The sequence below is a fragment of the Coccinella septempunctata genome, chromosome X (assembly GCF_907165205.1).
Source record: "Coccinella septempunctata chromosome X, icCocSept1.1, whole genome shotgun sequence".
Lineage (NCBI taxonomy): Eukaryota > Metazoa > Arthropoda > Insecta > Coleoptera > Coccinellidae > Coccinella > Coccinella septempunctata.
The window spans coordinates 13,118,288-13,137,847 of record NC_058198.1 but is presented as its reverse complement, the minus strand read 5'-3'; the positions used below and the strand labels follow the sequence as shown (position 1 = coordinate 13,137,847).

Below are 19,560 nucleotides of genomic sequence, written 5' to 3'. Positions count from 1 at the left end.
CCGATGGAATGGATGCAAAAATGTCGTCAATATATCTACAAAATAGAGGAACTCTGAAAGGTACCCTATTGAGAGCAAACGTCTGTAATTTGGCCATAACAATGTCAGAAACAATTGGGGCCAAACAATTACCCATCCCCAAACCAAATATCTGTCTGTAGTATTCACCATCAAAAACTAAGAAACTGTTATCAACACAATACCTATAATATCAATAAAGCTCAACTGTAGTTACCAATATCAACCAGTTTCTCATCTTAATAGTTATTTAATCAACTAGGTTATTAATGAAAGTGGTTAATGATTGAGAGAGCGAAGCGCTTCGCTCGCACGTTAGGGCGATCGGCCACCGAATGCGAAGTTGCGCGAAGCTGAGCATTTTCAGTACTAATATAATTGACAAGCTACGAATCGAGTGACGTAGCTCGTGATTTAGCACTGAGAAAGCACAGCTTCGCTCAACTTCGCATTCGGTGGCCGATCGCCCTTAATGTTCGAGATCTTTAATCGCTCAATTAATGAACGAGTTGATTACAAGATTTTTCCGTCGACCACATTTTGAATTGAATGTGAATTCTTGATTGCAAAAATTTTTTTATTACTTCACATACCATAATAGCGTGAATAGTTTTTATGCACTTATTTGGTTTGATCTCTTTTCCTTAATTCATCTGAAAGTTGAAAAAATTACGTACATTCTGGATGAATTTAATATTCATTAACTTTCGCCTCATGTAAAATTCTTCTGAAAATTTGTACAAGAATTTGTAGTAAATCATCATTCGAATTCATTCAATCATCCAACGTCGAAGATGAAAACAACCTAACCAATATCTTGATTGTCATTTTCGAATTTCTAATTCGCTCATGCGTACAAGTGGATTCCTCCCGACGATTTGGCTTCACATTTTGTCGTAGTCTAGTACGCGTGTTATCAGTATTGCGGTATAAAAGATATATGGATGTATCAAACAAACTATAGCACACAGTTGGTGTCATCAAGTGAGAAAACGAGCTAAGCGCAGTGCTATAGTAAACACTTTGTCACGTTGGCGTCACAGGTATCACAATTGGATACTTGCTTCCAGATTCGATTCACAGTTTTGAACTGAGCAGAATAACGTGGTTTCCATTATTATGAGTTGTTCAACAACGACACGTGTTTCGATATCACAGTAGCAGTATTTGTTACCGAACGCGAGAACAAGCAATTTATTCTAATTTTAAGTATAAAGCGGTTATGATGGTAACTTTCCCCACCTGAAGATGCTATTGTGATAGCGACACACGTGTCGTGGTTTAACAACTCATGTTAGATAATCCTTATGGTGTTACCTTAGAACATAAATACGGAATGGACATTGGCGTGCTATGAATGTATTTGTTGTGGTACAAACATTCGATGCTTCTCTGTATCGCGTCACTAAGGCAGTGGCGTAAAATAAATAAATTTATATAGCTCCTACCTTTTTGTACGGAGAATTGACGTGACAATGATGTCAGATTCAACTATCTCAATTGTGATTGACGACACTAACCAACTATCTCACACCAGTCTTTGTACAACAACAAATGTTTATTTTCCATTCCTTGTGTCTATGTACTAAGGGTGTTACAAATGTTTGTTCGTCTTTCCATAACTCCAGAACCACATGTCCGCTTTTGATGGAAATTTCACTAAAGCGTAAAGAATTCATCAGATCAGATTCGTGTGGAATTAATTCATAAACCCGTTTGAAACAATCAAGAATTCTCTGGGGAATTCTCTACGACATTTTGGCAAGAGATTATTATGTATGCAACTGAGCAGTGGATTCTACCGAAAGAACGTGTGTAACTGTAGATAATTCACGGCGCATGAATTTACGAGTGAATTCTCTAGAGAATTATAGGCTGTTGCAAACGGGCTTCATATGGCTAATCGTCTGATTCCACTCTTAGAAAAGCTTTTACCCGAATCCCAGTGCGGCTCTCGACCAAATCGAGGTACGGTGGACCTAATTTTCACTCTGCGACAGCTGCAAGAGAAGGCCCGTGAACAACAATCAAGGATCTATACAGCCTTCATCGATTTAAGTAAGGCCTTCGACTCGGTGAATCGGAGAGCGCTCTGTAAAATCATGGGACGCCTTGGAGTACCCGAAAAATTCTTAGCAGTGTGTAAAATCCTTCATACCAACAACACCGCTAGAATATAGCATGATGGCTCTACAGCCGACCATTTCTTAACCAACTCTGGAATAAAAAAAGGCTGCGTGTTAGCGCCTTTACTCTTCAATAAATTCGTCATAGCTGTCTCGATAATTGCTGACATGAGTATGCCTGTAAGAGGTGTTGGAATAAGATTAAGATTTGATGGAGGCCTATTCAACCTGAAGCGTCTCAGAGCAAAAACCCGTTCAAAGTTTATCGCGGAACTTCAATATGCAGACAACTGCGCACTTATCGCTAGCAGCCCAGAAGATCTACAGATAATGCTGGACACCTATAATAATTGTCGAAGCTTTATAGGCCTTAGACTCAACATCGACAAAACCAAAATCCTAGTAAGTACGCCAGAAAGCCTTCAAACACATATCAGCCTGGAGAATGGAACTCTGGAACAGGTCGAGCAGTTCAAATACTTGGGAAGCTTCATAAATACTAGGGCTAACCTAGACACGAAAATACACAACCGTATCAATTCGGCATCACGAGCATTCTGGAAGCTGAAGGTCAGAGTGTTTCAAAATCACAACCTCAATCTGACGACCAAGACAGCTGTTTGCAAATCAGTCGTCCTCCCAACGCTTCTTTACGGAAGCCAAAGCTGGACGCCCTACAGGCGACATATTAAACAGCTTGAACAAACGCAACAACGTCATCTAAGACAGATAATTCACATCAGATGGTTCCATAAAGTTTAGAACGCAGAAGTCTTGCAACGCGCGAGTTGTTCAACAATTGAGACTCAAGTAACGAGGGCCCGACTCAGATGGAGCGGCCACAAGGGATTTCATGCCGGCTATGGATGATGCTAATGCTTATATTTTGATCAGTTACATGTTTGATTCATTTGAGTATTTTATAATTGTAATGTATCAACTCTTAGGGTTAGATACAAAAGGTATTTGAGTTTTAAATAAATTTTATTCCTATAACAAAGCGAAAATAACGTTCTCATGTGTCGTATAATTTGATACTGATAGATATAGATAAATATGCATATGCACTGAACAACATATGGAAATGGTCATGCGTACACATACCTAGTATGGCAAATTCAAATTATTCTAGAATATACTACAATACCTTCCCCCTACAAAAAAAAATGAGAAATTACCAAATAAAAAAATTTAACAATTGTTACAATTATGCCAAAATCCTAAAATTACTTATAGTTTAACCTATCTACTGGTTTAATTAGTCTTTTTGGTCGAACAGTCATAGTGTCATTATCACTGGGGTTATTTTCGATTATCGCGTTTTTCTTTTCACTGGGAGTAACACTTTCTGTGTTTTGCATTTCACTGGGGGTATAACTTACTGTGTTTTGCATTTCACTGGGACGCATCACTAAAGAATGTTCAATTTCATCAGGTAAATCATAATTCATATTGGGAGAGTCACCCGATCCAATTTTTTCTGAATTTTCACTTGGTGAAAATTTTGATGAATTACTCCCAGAAAATTCTGGCAGCTGTAACCTTCGCTTAATTTGATTAAGGTGACGCTTCCAAACGACGTTATCTAAATCAGGTATTTTTACAAGGTACAAAGTCTTTCCAATTCTTCTGAAAATTATACCCCTAATCCATTTAGGTTTTGAAACATCTCTATAATCTCTAACAGTGACCTCATCATTACTAACAAATTCTATATAACGTTTTCCTCCATGGTATATCTTCTGTTTGCTTTGTTTACTTAGAACGTGATCTTTCAAACCTGAATTTTTATTTTCAATTTCTGGCAAAAGTATATCAAATCTAGTCCTCAATTTTCTACCGAATATGATATGTGCGGGACTTGAACCAGTAGTACAATGAATAGTATTTCTATAATCGAAAAGAAAATTGTCAATAGCTTTATTAAAATCTAAGTTTGAACTTTTGCCGAGGGCTCTCTTCAAAGAATTTTTAACAATTTTAACAGCATTTTCGGCTGCTCCGTTAGATGATGGCTGATATGGAGGAGAGGTAATATGCTTAATGTTGTTTCCCTCCAAAAAATTCTTAAATTCATTTGAAGTGAAAGTGGTAGCATTATCGGTAACAATTTGTCGGGGTAAACCGAAACGAGCGAAAGTAGATCGTAATACCTCAATGGTTAATTTTGAAATGATTGATGTCATTGGGTACACCTCTATCCATTTTGAATGAGAGTCTATCAAAATTAAAAAATATTTGTTTAAAAATGGACCCATGAAATCCAAGTGAATACGGGACCACACCTCTGGGGACCAAGGCCAATGATTTAATGTAGCTTTATCAGGACTCTTTTTATGAAGCAAACAATTTTCGCAGTTGTTGCATAATTCTTCAATATTTTTATCTAGTCCTGGCCACCAAAAATATGATCTCGCCAAACTTTTCATCTTAACAACTCCCATGTGGGAAGAATGCAGATCTTTCAAAATATCGTTCCTTAGGGATTCTGGAATAATTAATCTGTTATTCCACATCAAACAACCTTGCTCAATACTGATTTCACTTCTTATTCTATGAAATGGTTTAAGATATCCCTTCTCAGGTTTACGTGGCCACCCTGTACGGACAAATTCGATAATTTCCAAAAAACAACGATCCTTAGAAGTTTCTTTTTTTACATTTGAAAAGGTTATGGGAAATTCAGGGTTATTTGAAAAATAGTTTATAAAATCTACATCTACATCTTCCCAATCAGCATTCTGTTTAGTTTCCGGTAAACGAGATAAACTATCTGCGTAGTTTTTATTAGAGGGTACAAATTCAATATCATAATTATAGTTTGATAGAATGACTGCCCAACGGCGCAATCTATTCGCAGAAAACTGGGGTATGCCTTTACTTGGGTGAAAAATAGAAATCAATGGTTTATGATCAGTAACCAACGTAAATTTTCTTCCGTATAAATACTGATTAAATTTACATAAACCAAACACGATCGCTAAGCCCTCTTTTTCAATTTGTGAATACTTTTGTTCTGTAATCGACAATGTCCGAGATGCGTAAGCAATTGGTTTTTCGCAACCACTAGGTAAAATATGAGTAATCACACAACCAATTCCGTAACTTGAAGCGTCAGTAATCAATCTTACCGGAAAATTTGCGTTAAAATGAACTAATACGTCCGCGGACATTAACAAAAGTTTAATTTTTTCGAATGCTCTCTGTGCTTCTCGCGACCAATACCATTCACCTTTGCTTTTCAACAAACTGTACAGAGGGTGCAAAATATTACTTAAATTTGGAACAAACCTCCCATAATAATTTATCAGACCTAAAAAAGATTTTAATTGCGTAATATTTCGTGGGACAGGGGCATTTTTGATTGCGGAAATTTTATTTTCACATGTATGCAAACCATGTTTATCAATGATGAAACCTAAATATGAAACTTTACTTTTGAAAAACTCACATTTATTCCATGAAATTTTTAATCCCGCTTCTTGTAACCTATTTAATACTTGTTCCAAACGATTCATATGTTCCTTACGATCTTTCCCTGTTATCAATAAGTCATCTTGAAAAATTACAACACCAGGAATTCCACTGAGCAAAGATTCCATCATTTTCTGGAATTTAGCCGGAACACAAGCTATTCCAAATGGAGCTCTTGTATAACGAAACAATCCCCTGTGGGTTGAAATAGTAACTAGATCTTTCGACTTATCATCTAAACAAACTTGAGTGTAAGCATTGGCCAAGTCCAGTTTAGTGAATTCTACTCCACCTTGTAATATAACAAATAATTCCTCAATGCGCGGAAGTGGATATTGATCAATTTCAATAAAGGGATTTAAAGTAACTTTAAAGTCACCACAAATCCGTACCGAACCATCCTTTTTTAATACTGGAACAATAGGTGTTCCCCATGGGCTATAATCCACGGGTTCCAAAACATCTAATCTAATTAATCTGTTTAATTCTACCTCAACTTTCTCTCTGATTGCGAAAGGAAGAGGACGAGCGCGGAAAAATTTTGGTGTGACATCTTCTGTTTTCAAATTTATTGAAATAGTGCCTTTGGTAAATTTTCCTAAACCAGGCTCAAAAACGAATTTAAATTTATTTACGAGATATTGTAAATCTGGAGGAAATTCAATGAAATTATTATCAGAAATATTCAACTCAAACAGGCTAAAAAAATCACGTCCTAACAGGGGAGGACCTGTAGCAGTTTTAACCACATATATGTTCAAATTATTTTGTTTGTTTTTAAAAGAAATGCAACAATTAAACATGCCTAATGGAATAATATGATTACCATTATACAAGTTAAATATTTTATCAGTTTTCGTTAACTTATATTTCGAAAAATTATCAGAATAATATCTCTCAGAAATTACTGTGAAACTAGAACCGGTGTCTAAATTGAAAATATAAGGAATTCCATCTATAAAAATTTCAATTAAAATCGGTCTAGTATTTGAATCTAAATTGAATAATGAATTTTGCTCAACCGATTCTAAATAATTTTGAGATCTTCGGTAAGAATTTTTCTTTTGATAACACATTGGAGCTAAATGCCCCTTTTTATTACAAATATGACAGATACAATTTCTGAAAGAGCACTTAACTGATGCGTGATTTCGTCGACCACAGACGGTGCATTTTGGAGATTTTTCAGAGTGAGAATCCTGCTGTGACTCCGTCTCTATCCTGCCTGGATGTGTCGAAAATGTTCTTGTTCCTGCTGCGCCCTCAGCGGAAAAACCATGCGTGCGTCCCTTGTCTGCCGGATTCTGTCTGCGTTTAGAAGAAGAAAAATGTAATTCCGTCTCTTTCTTCAGGAAATTTTCGAAACTGGAACTCGAAGAAGTTGGTTGAACCACTGATTTTATAGAAGCTACTTCCACCGCTTCTTCGAAAGTTAGAGTTTTCTTTTCCTCCATCAACCTATCTTGCACTGGACCTTTATTATAAGCCACAATGAATATGTCCCTCAATAACACCTTCATTTCGTCCAATTCGAACTGACATGGAGCAGCTAAACTTTTTAATCGTGCGGCCCATTCTTTGGGTGATTCGTTTTGAGATTTCCTTGCGTTATAAAATTTAAATCTTGCACCAAAAATACTGCCACTCGGTTTGTAGTATTCGGTGAGCCGTTCGGCTAGGTCCTTGTAGGTTTTTGATTCTAGTTCATCCGGAATACACAGGTTATATAATAATCTGTAAGCATCTTCACTCAGAATGTTCAAAAGTATAGCACTTTTACGATTTTCGTCCTCAATTTGATTTGCCACAAAATAAGATTGTAATCTCTTCTTGAAAATCGACCATTCTGAATTTTCGGGATCGAATTCACGTAAATGTCCCACGTGATCCGTCGCCATATTTTTCGTCGTATGGTAAATTCTTGATTATTCCACGAATACAATGTTTATCAAGGTTCACTAAAAATATCCTCGTCGCCACTTGTAATGTATCAACTCTTAGGGTTAGATACAAAAGGTATTTGAGTTTTAAATAAATTTTATTCCTATAACAAAGCGAAAATAACGTTCTCATGTGTCGTATAATTTGATACTGATAGATATAGATAAATATGCATATGCACTGAACAACATATGGAAATGGTCATGCGTACACATACCTAGTATGGCAAATTCAAATTATTCTAGAATATACTACAATAATAATAATAATAATAATAATAATGTTTATTCAAGAAATAATTACAAGACAAGAAATAATTACAAGACAATACAATATTAAATTCCAAAATAAACTCCCTTCACTACAGTTATACAAGATTAAAACATACAGAACTGACAGGCGAACCAAAACTTGGACAACTGTGATAAACATCAAAATAAACTATCACAGAAGTAAACAAACTATACTGCAATGAAAGAATGTTTCCTTTCTTTGGAATAAACAAAGTTAATCCCCCAAAACCAAAGGGTTGTGCGGGGGATTACTGCAGCCACTACAAAATCAACATAATCAAAATCAAATGATACGCCTATGAAACAACAAAATACACCAATTCAAACTCATCTAGTACCATTCACTACATTCGCTATTTGAGCTCTGTCAACAATTCTCAGGTAATTCTTTATGGCCCTACTGAACATGTTAACAGAATTCAGTGAACGCAACCTGCCCCTCAGATCTGAGGGCAGGGAGTTGAGAACGTGTGGAACAAGATACGAGTATGTACGCTGTCCGATGGTCTTATGTGCCCTATATGACGAAACTGTTTGTCTTGTCCTTCCTCTAGTTGTATAGCCGTGCTCCAGGTAAGCAAGGATATCTTTGTTCTTGTAGACGTACATGAGCAGGGTGTGAACATATATCTTCCTAATATCTAGGATATCCGACTCCCGATATAGTTGGTCTGTGGGATAGAGTCTTTCCTTGTGTAAAATTATTCTCAAGAACGAATTTTGAACTACCTGCAATTTCTTGAGGTGTAGGTCGTATAAACCACCCCAGGCCAGAACGCAGTACCGCAGACGGGACTCTACCAATGCGTGGTAGAGCACTTTCAAGTTTCTAAGATTTCACTCAGAGTAACAACTACATTGCCAACATGAATGTCCCAACGCAAAGAACAGTCGATGTAAATTCCCAAATATTTTATGGAAGTTACCGAATCAAGTTGGAAGTTCTTGTGTGGACCTCCGATCTGTAGTCTGTTGAAATAAGGTAAGTTTGATTTGTAAATTGAGAAGGGCAAGTATTTAGTCTTCTCACGGTTGATTGTGAGATATTTACGATTGAAGGCGTTAAAAATGTTCTCTAAGTCGTTCTCTACTTTGCTCTTTAATTTCTCCCAGGATAAGTCTTTATAAAGAATAGCCGTGTCATCGGCGAATCCGATAATACTACCTTCAGTATAAATATTCAGTATATCATTGATGTACAGAGTGAACAGAATTGGACCCAGGATAGTGCCCTGCGGCACATCACACCGGATAGTCAACGGGTCGCTAAATGTATCCCCAATTCTCACCATCTGAGTTCTATCCCTCAAATAACTTTTGAAAAGTTCGAGTGGAACACCCCGCACACCTGCGTTCTCCAAAACTTCCAGCAGAAGGTCGTGATTAACGGTATCAAAGGCCTTTGAGAGGTCCAAAAATACGCACAGGGCAACCTCGTTTGAGTCCAAAGCCTTGTAAACTTCATCGCATAGGAGAGATACTGCATCAGAGGTGGATCTTTCCCTCCGGAACCCAAACTGTTTATCAGATATTATTTTATGTTTGTCCAAGTAGTCTCTCAATCTTTGCTCAATAATCTTCTCAAACACTTTCGCGAATGAGGAAACAAGTGATATAGGTCTATAGCTACTTGGTGAATCCACAGGTCCTCTCTTTTTGTACACAGGAATGACGACAGATATCTTGAACTCCCTCGGGCAAACTCCGGACTGAACGATATCATTCATGACCTCAGTTAACGGCAGAGCAATTTCATCCTTAATATTTTTCAAGACCTCGTTTGAGATATTATCGTATCCCGGGGATTTTTTTTCCTTTATATTGTCAATGATCCGTTTTATTTCCTCTGGTGTTGTTGGGTTCAGAAAGAATGAATGTTCTGGTCTCTTTTGCATAAACGGTGTCGAGCCAGTTATTTCAATCTTCTCTGCAAGATCTTTACCTACGTTTATGTAGTGCTGATTGAGAATGTTTGCCATTTCCCTCGTATCTTCTACAACAGAGCCATTTCGGTGATGGTACCTCGGTCTTCAGCTCTGTATAAATTGTTAAGTGTTTTCCATAAATTCTTTGTGTTGTCCTTGTTTTCGTAAATTTTTGCCCTGAAGAAGTTACATTTTGCTGTCTTTATGATACGATTCAGTCTATTCCTATATTGTGTAAATTTTTCTCTGTACCTGTCAGGCTCTTTAATATATTTTTTATGCAACTCATTTTTAGTGTTGACGGACTTAACAATACCAGCAGTTATCCATTCCCTTCTTCGAACATCCCTTCTTTTGATCTTCAAAGTCTTGGTGTTCTGTTCTATCAGTCGGTTCACCGTTTTCAAGAAGCAGGTTGACCTCAGTTGACTATCTTTCTGAGAGTAGACAGGACCCCAGTCAAAGTCTGCCAGCTCCGCTCTAAGTCCCGGGTAATCCACGACTTTCCGGTACCTCCAGTCCCCGACCTGTGGCCCCGTCCTTGCAATCGGGAAACTAATGGTGGTGGCGCGGTGGTCTGTTATCAACGTTTCAATTGTTGAGGCAGATACCAGATCTTCATAATTATATATATCACTCCTCAAGAATATGTGATCCAAGCAAGATTTTTCTCGGGTTGCTTTATTTATCACCGATACATAATTATATTCACTCATCAGATTCATATATGTGGACACCAATTCATCAGATTCATTTAAAATATTAATGTTCATATCTCCTATTATTACTTGGTAGGTTAGTCCCAGCTTTCTTGTGTTTTTCAGGTATTCTTCGAGTGACTGGACAAAGTCATATGTACTGGTTTGAGTATTTTGTCCGAAGTATATTGCGAATGGTAAATTTGGTGCCGAACTGCACTTCGATCCGCGAATCGATTGTTAATGCTTACTTTCGAGGATAAGTGACGATAATCAATTCCATAATTTGTGATTCAATTCAAAATAATGTTGCATTTGAAGATGGTCTTCACATAACTTCAGATTTTGATGGGAATTTCACTTTAGTGTAGATTATTTATTCAAGTAGGTTTTTGTGTGAAATTGCAGAGTTTTCCAACAGATATTTCGCGAAATAATACAGGTTGAAGAAATGGGAATTTAGGCAAGCAACGTGACAGCTACTTCGAAGCGTGGTTGTAGTTCGAAAGGCACGATAAAATATTTCGGTAATTGGAGTATGTTTCCTCGAGATTTCCTTATCTTCAGGGTTTTTGTTGCAAATTGACAAAAAATTATCTTGATATAATTCGAAATATTCGGTAAATAGCTAAATTGTGCTCTTTCACATTTGTGAATAATAATTTGTACAGTGGAAATTTGGCAAAATCTTTTAGTTGCTTATAAATATGAACTGTGTATTTGGACCGTTGTTAACATCAACGAGTATTTTTTCATCTAAGAAAGAATCGAAAGGAGCAAGCTGAGTGTGAAAACAAATATAATATATTAATATGAAAATATAATGAACCTGTGTTTGTTTGATTCATATTTCAGGTCCATTTTTTCCCTGAGATGTTGGAAAAATGAGTGAAGATGAAGAAAAAATTAAAAGTTAATGCAGATATATCGAAAAGTAAAGGATCTGCTTTATGAAAGAATCCCAACAAAGCAATTGCCTCAACTTGGAACTCAACTGGAAGACTCACCTCCTATTATATCTGGGTACTCATGTGCCTCGCCTTCTTTCGGAACCTTGAAGATAACCATAGGCTGGTTCTTTCATGGATGCATCACGAAGCATCTCCCCTGAAAAATCCAGTGACCATACAACTTCTCAGGAGAATATATGTAAGTTTTGAATGAAGGAGGGAAAAGGGGCAAGTTGAGCTGCACAAAAAGTACTTCATAAACGAATGAGAAGTTTGAAGTATAAAAACAAGTTCCAAAAAGCCTTATCTTTATTATTGGTTATTGAATATAGTACTATAGCTATAAGTGTTTGTATATAATATTTCTGTTGAAATAAAAATAGTTCTCGATATTTTTTGTCTTTATATACTTCCGTCTCTGATATGGATTTCTTGATAACATAAATTTTTTAATTCAGAACATGCTCATATATACATATTAGTATTTCTACCGAATTCAACACCTGTTTCCATATATTGTATATTCAAGGAAGATCTTTCCATAATGAATAATCATCAAATGTTTCGGACTCATCAACGTGAGACTCACGGACAATTTATGAAAACTGTCGAACATTTCAACAATTGATGATTGTTAGTTTCTGAGAATTAAAAAATGGAATGTTAATTCATTATTTTTAACAGAAGTTGAATGATACCATCTGACTAAATGGTTAATACACGTTTGAAAGAACATGTTCTAATTCATGATCCTACTGCCACACCTTTATTATAAGTTTCCACTAGCTTCTTTTTAATCTCTTATTCAAAAAGTATATTCGCTCGTGAAATTGTATCCACACTTGATTTTTCAGTAGAGATATAATTGGAAATTTATGGTGATGGTGTCTATGGAAAACTTTTTTGAAGCACAGTCTATGGTAATGCTCGAGGTACCAATAAGAGGCAAGGCACATGAGCAACCAGATGTACTAGGAGCTGTGTATTCTAGCAGAGACAACCAATCAGACTGTCAACGTTTCAGATCGAGTTAAATGATATGACATGAAAGTTTACAACGACAAAAAAATCGACAACTATTTTTATTTCAACAATAATATTAGATAAAAACACTCATAGTCTAAGACCTATATTGAATAAGTTATATTACAGATTCGGCTCTTTGGAACTTGTTTTCATACTTCAAACTTGTAATTCTTTTAGGAAGTACTTTTTGTGCAGCTTAACTTAACCTTTCTACTCTTTCACTCGAAAATTGCATATTTATTCTACTGAGAAGTTGTAGCGTCACTTGATTTTTCAGTAGATATTCAGTGGAGATGCTTCGTGATGTGCCTATGGAAGGAACAGCCTATGGTCATCTTCAAGGTACCAAAAGAAGGCAAGGCACATGAGTAACCAGATATACTAGCTGAATCTCCCAGTGAAGTTGAGGCAGTTGCTTTCTTAGGATTCTTTCATAAAGTAGGTTCTTCACGTTTCGATATATCTTTAGAGATTTCATTAACCTCCACCTTTTTTTCCATCCTCCCTCATTCTTTGAACATTTCAGTGGAAAAATGGACTTGAAATAAGAAAAAATATACTAACAGGTTCGTTATATTTTCATTTTAATATATTATGTCTGTTTTTACACTCACCTTGCTCTATTTAATCCTTCCTTAGATACATAAATCAATGTGAACAACGGAGCAAAAACACATATCGTATTCAAAAACAACTAAGGGATTTTTGGTGAATTACCATTAGAGATTATCAATAAATAAGTAAACGGCACGCAGACAATTATTGAATTCTGAAGAAGTACACATCCGGGATTTTTCAGAATTCAATAATTGTCTGCATATGCCGTTAACTTATTTATTGATATTTAATTCACAGACATTAATTCCACTACTCAATTATAGATTATTTTCAAAAATGTGGAAAAGCACAATTCAGCTATTCATAGAATATTTCAAATTAGATCAAGACAATTTTTTGCACTAAGTACTCAAGGGCGACTCTAATAGCACGGGACAGGCACAGAATGACGCAAACTGTCACAAATATAAACATTATCCGCCATTAACGGTCGAAAACGGCATAAAACGCATACTTCATTCACCATAGTGACGTTGTCGCAATGAAGTTACTGGCAATCATTATAATGTTAACTCTATAATTTTTGGTTACTGTGGTATAAAGTCACTGTATCCATTAGAGAGTTGAAGTGCGCACAGAACGTTAGCCTGAACGTAAACGTTAACGTGACAAATAATGTCAAATATTACGTTTACGTGTTGTAATGAAATTTGGGTGGAAGTGCTGCCACCATGAAACGTCAGACGTTAAACATAACCTATCAATTTGTAATTTGATTTCGTTTTGTTGGAACTCTTTTTTATCTAATATCTAATATTGAGCCTCGACAGCAGGAATAATATTTGGAATATTGATGTTCTAATGATTATATGAATAATAAAAAGAATTTTCCACTTGGAAGTATTTTATTATCAATGAAATGTTTAAGTGTTAGAGACATGAGAATCGCAGTGGAGTTTCAGCCTTTTCCTTACTGAATGTATTCTGATAACGAAGTTTCATAACTTAATCCTTTTGATAACTATAAAATCAATGCTGATTTCCTATAACTTTCATTCATTTTGAGAAAATACAAGGGAAATGTAAACAATGACCGTTTGAGGTTATTCAGAATTGCATTCAACAGTCAAAATTCGGCCATTCGCAAGTCATCGGTGCTACTCGTTTAACGTTCGGTTAACGTACGTCGATGTTTAAGGTATACGTGGGAGACCGCTAGTTTACGTAGGCCGTAAAGCTGACGCTAACGTTAACGTTAAAAACTGACGAATGAGCATGCGTAGATGTCAATTATAACGTTAATGTTTACGTTCATGGCAGCACTTCAACTCTCTATTATTACAGTACTCTAACGAGACAGTGGCCACTTCTGGAAATTTTGCAAGAATATGGTGGCTTAGGAGCACAGATTGCAATGCAATGATCTGAAATTCAGAATGTGGATTGAGTCACGTCACGTCAATTTACCAAATCCACAATATTCTTGCAAGAACGATGAAAAACGAGAGCACAATTGTCGCTACTGCCTGGTTAGAGTAGAGAAATCAATGAGAATAACACAAATATTCAGATACCGTGTAATAAACTTTGCTCGATAATATCATTTCAATGATTCACTTGAATTGAATAATGTTCAGATTTTTTATACCTGCTATTGTAGCTTAGACTTTGTTATAGAGGCGAGTGTTCAAACTAAGCTGTTCTATGTGTGGACACAATATTTCCATTCCTCGTTGAATATTGATGACAATTTGACAGCTTCTTGAAAGATCCTTCGTTAGACTTCACGTGAAGGAGGCACCTGTATATATGCGAACATGCAACTTTCAAAATTTTAGTCGATGTGAAATGAGATCGACAGCGGGCCTGTGCATGTTTCCTAAAGATTTTTCTAATTAACCTTTTCCGGCACACAAGAACTATATCTAGATCAGATGCACCACCCTATTGAATATTGTATGACAAATGTGGGTAGGCAAGTCAGTATATATCCAGGAGTGACTGGAGAGGAAATAAGTTTTGGATTTTGTTCAGAGCATACTAGGCACTGTTTAATTTTTCCTAAATCATATCTATATCTTCATTCCAATGCAAAAATCTATCGATCTGAATTCCAAGATTTTTAGTACAGTCAATTGAGGTTGAAGAGATAAGTAAGTAAGTAAGTAAGTAAGTAAGTAAGTAAGTAAGTATTTATTAATCCCTTAAGACATATATAAATGTATGGGACAAGTCAGAAAAAAATAGCTACAAATTCATTATTATATCATATCATGATACAACTTAAAATTACTACAAGAAAAGGACACAATAATATAAATACAAATATTACATTGAATCAAGTTGCTGATCACATATGTATTCATTAATACTGTAATAAGCCTTACGACTTAACAGAGATCTAATGGCTTTCTTGAAACGGATTAAACTTAAGGATTTGAAACAAGCTGGTAATTTATTATAGATTTTTATGCCCTGATAAGTGGGTGAACGTTCATATCTTGCTGTTTTGTGTTTAGGAAGAGTTAAAACTTCTACGTTCCGTGTATTGTAAGAGTGGTGACTAGGTAATTTATCCATACTCTGAAATTTTTGTCTAATTAAGATCAGCGACTTATAGATGTAGATACAGGGTACAGTTAATATGCAATTATAAGTAAAGATAGGTTTGCAAGAGGATCTTGAGTTAACACCATATATCATCCGCAACACCCTCTTTTGAGAAACAAAGACTCTATTTACATCCGATGAAACACCCCATAACAAAATATTATATGATATGTGGCTATATACAAGGCAGTAGTATAGGTTCATAAGATATTCACTTGAAAAGCAATGTTTCACCCGATAAATGGCGTAAAATGATGAATTTAGTTTTTTACATAGGATGTCAATATGATAGCTCCATCTGAGATGTTCATCAATGTATATACCCAAAAACTTAGTGGACTCGTCCGACCTAATTGTAGAGCCTAAGCAGCTGATCGTTAGCTCTCCTTCAGCTGCTTTGTTTCCGAAATAAATGATTTTTGTTTTCTCTACGTTCAGGAGTAACGCGTTTTTACGACACCAAGCACTAAAATTATTAATGAGATCCTGACAGATGCTAACAAGCTGGGATGCGTCCGAAGCAGAAATAGCTACGGAAAAGTCATCCGCAAAAATCAACAACAATACAGACCTCAAGTAATCAGGCAGGTCGTTGATGAAGAGGATGAAAAGAAGTGGGCCCAATACCGATCCTTGGGGAACTCCGGATTTTAAATTATAATTTTGGCTATGAACATCATCGACTTTTACTTTCATAGACCTTCCAGATATGAAACTTATCAACCAATCAAGGAATGTACCTCGAAATCCCAAGTTATAGAATTTTTCTCTCATAAAACTGATGGAAAGAACGTCAAAGGCACAGGAAAGATCAAAAAACAGTCCTACAACAAAGCGACCTTCGTCTAGATTCTTATGGACGAACTCGATGAACTCGAAAGCTGCTGTCTCAGTAGAACGGCCGGTCCTGAATCCATGTTGAGCATTAGAGACAAGATCGAACTTGTCCAAAAAAGTGGCAACTCTTTTCCGCACGATATTTTCAATAACCTTGGAGATTACACTCAACAAAGATATCGGTCGATAGTTAGTAGTATTATGAACGTCGGCTTTCTTTTTCAATACCGGGATAACTACTGCAGTTTTTAGAAGGGATGGAAAGGTACCGTTTGAAACTGACAGGTTGATAAGATGGGCAATATGCTCGGAAAACATTTCTATAGAAGACTTTAATAAACGGCTGGATATGTAATCATTTCCAGTACTCTTCTTATTTTTCATTCCCCGTATTACGTCCGAGACTTCTAATGCGAGAACTGGGTAGAAATAAAAGGTGTTCGGTGACATGGGGCATGTTGTACACTCTGTTGAAACAGAGCTACCATAATGATCATACAGCCGAGAGCTAGGAAGGTTAGAGAAGTAATCTCCGAAAGCTTCAGCTATCAATTTTGGTTCAGAACAGAGGGAACCCTCCAAGTTAAGAATGATACCAGATCCACCCCTGAACTTACGACCAGTCTCATAATTGACAATGTTCCAAATTGCTCTATGTTTATTATTGAACTCACTTATATATCCGCTATAGTACTGACATTTGCTTCTACGAAGCAACAAATTATAATCTACTTTGGCTCTCCTGTACATTTCGAGTGAATCAGACGATCTGATATTAGCATGTAACCAGTATATATCTTTCAATCTTACGCTAGCCATTTTGATCTCATCAGTGATCCATCGTTTATCAACATTTCCTCGACATGCTATCTTTCTGAAAGGAAAACACTCTCTCATTAGAGATTGCACTTTATCTAAAAATATTCGAAAGCACTCATTTACATCAACGCAATCATATTTATTTATTTATTTATTTAAACAACGACAAGGGTTGAGGTTATGACGCAATCATATAGTTCATCGAAATCCATATCGAGAAAATTTGATCTGAAAACACTCAAGCTATGATCAGAAAATATCCGAACAGTCTTGTATTTTGGCCTGTCATCATTAGAATAGATAGCCTTATGATTCAACAAAAACTGATTTCTAACCAGTCTTTTCAATATTGACCACCGCATGTGTTGCGACACCAATTAACAAACATTTTCAGTACCGTAGAAATGCCAGCTGCAAGCTCCTCAGAGCTTTTTGGTTTGCACCTGTTAGCTTTGAGGAGCTTGCAGCTGCAATCAAAAAAGATAAACATATACAGAAAGTGCAAACTAAAAGTGAGGCAGATCGCACTTGATGGGGGAATATTGGCTTGGGACAAGGTAATGAGCGGCGTGAAGACTGTTCGAATTTTGCCAAGATTACAATATGGTGGTAACAAACACATGTTATATATTGCATAAACGAAGTCTATATACTTGGAGAGGTCCAGGCTCTGCGAGATTGCAAAACACCCATCAAAACAATATCAATAAAATCAATAATTATTTTTTATCTACTTGGTGAGGGATAGGTCAGAGGGGAATTGTTTTTAGATGCTCCACCTACTTATGTTTCAGACTTATGTGTTCGAATGAAAAAAAAATTGTAGACTTGAGACTGTTCTGTGTCTATTTGAATGGAACTCTGTGCAAGGATTTTTCAATTTATGACATACTATCCCAAATTCCAGTAAGACCTCGTATATGCCAGACCAGACTGAACGAAATGTGAAACTGGCGAGCATACAGGTGCAGAATTCAAAGACGCAACTAATATTTACCGAACAGAGTTTATTCGAAGTCACGTTCGCAGTTTTGCTTGGCTTCATCTTACGCGCCAGGAATGTTGACAGAGTGGAGCCGTTTTAGCTTTGTGTACTTTGTACCGTTGAGTTCGAAAGTAAAATGAGTTATTCTTCAAATAATACCTTGAAACCTGCTGTTTCTCTTGCACTTTTCTTGTTACTTCCATGTAAATAATTAATTCCTCTAATCTTGCATAATTCCATATAGAAGTAAATAGTAAAGAAGCAGTGGAAAGACAAAGGTATAAAAACACCTCGGTACATTCATTTTGAGAAGGTTCTCTTGAAAAATTGGGCGGATATGCTAATTGCTGTATCCATCATTGTATTTTATAGTAACACTTGAATATAACGGAAAAAGCACCGACAGTCGAGAGCTTTTGAGCGGTTTTTGAAATAATCAACAAAGCGGTCCTCCAGGACTCTATCGTCCTGGTTGATCAAAGAAAAAGGTTTTGAATTTTTTCTAAAGATTAGATCCGATTGAGTTGAGCACTGATGCGAAATAACTTTTTCGCAAAATCATCTGGAATTCGACGATCATCTTCCTATGGCAAATAGTTCTTGATAACGAAGTTTTCATGAGAATTTTTTCATATTTCTGGACGATCGCCACGAAGTTTTGCAAAAGACTTTATTTCAGAACTATTCACCTATCTACTGCGTCGTAATTCAACTAGATCATTATCCATCGCAAATAGTGAAAAAAATTGCTTATATGGTTATTAAGGTAATGCTGATGCATACCACCCACAGTTAAAATTATTGAAGATTATTTTTCTCTGAATAAAATTAGTAATACACTGTATTTTCTAAACTTTCCTTCATCGAACCGTTTATGGGTTGTACTTCGTCCTTGATGGTTCTGCTGACCATAGTTGTGAGGGTCATTTTCCCACTATACAGTGGGCCGTTACATCGAATATAAATGTTTGTATCAGTGGCGGCCCCTCAGAGGGGGGGCAGACGAGGCCGGGCCGGGCCTATTTTGAGGATCAAAATTAAGGAGCTTGATGAAAAATATAATGTCATTCATCTTTCTGCGATCTTCAAGGCTGATCATATTGAAAAATTTGAGTCTGATGTTATAACTTTCAGGATTTCCAGGTGTGAGGCGGAAACTGCACTTATAACTCATTAACCTGAGAAACCTTCTCTGAATACTCTCAATGCAGTTTATTTATGTCATACATACGAGAAAAGAGCACAGGAGACGAGACTTGTCTTATTGGCGAGACAAGACGAGCGAAGTCTCGTGTCGTTG

At 36.3% G+C, this 19,560-nt stretch overlaps 2 protein-coding genes across 4 annotated transcripts in view; one reads left to right on the top strand and one right to left on the bottom strand.

Annotated features, from left to right (window-relative positions):
• LOC123321548 (neurotrimin-like) overlaps positions 1 to 19,560 on the top strand; it is a 652,977-nt gene that overhangs the window by 239,237 nt on the left and 394,180 nt on the right. The gene's annotated exons all lie outside the window — the stretch shown is intronic.
• On the bottom strand, positions 15,419 to 17,567 carry LOC123321551. Its single transcript, XM_044909216.1, has 3 exons — positions 17,471 to 17,567; positions 17,131 to 17,414; positions 15,419 to 15,592 (listed from the first exon to the last, which is right to left on the bottom strand). Exons 1-3 carry the CDS (start codon positions 17,485 to 17,487, stop codon positions 15,582 to 15,584), a joined length of 312 nt encoding a protein of 103 aa, XP_044765151.1. The 5' UTR covers positions 17,488 to 17,567; the 3' UTR covers positions 15,419 to 15,581.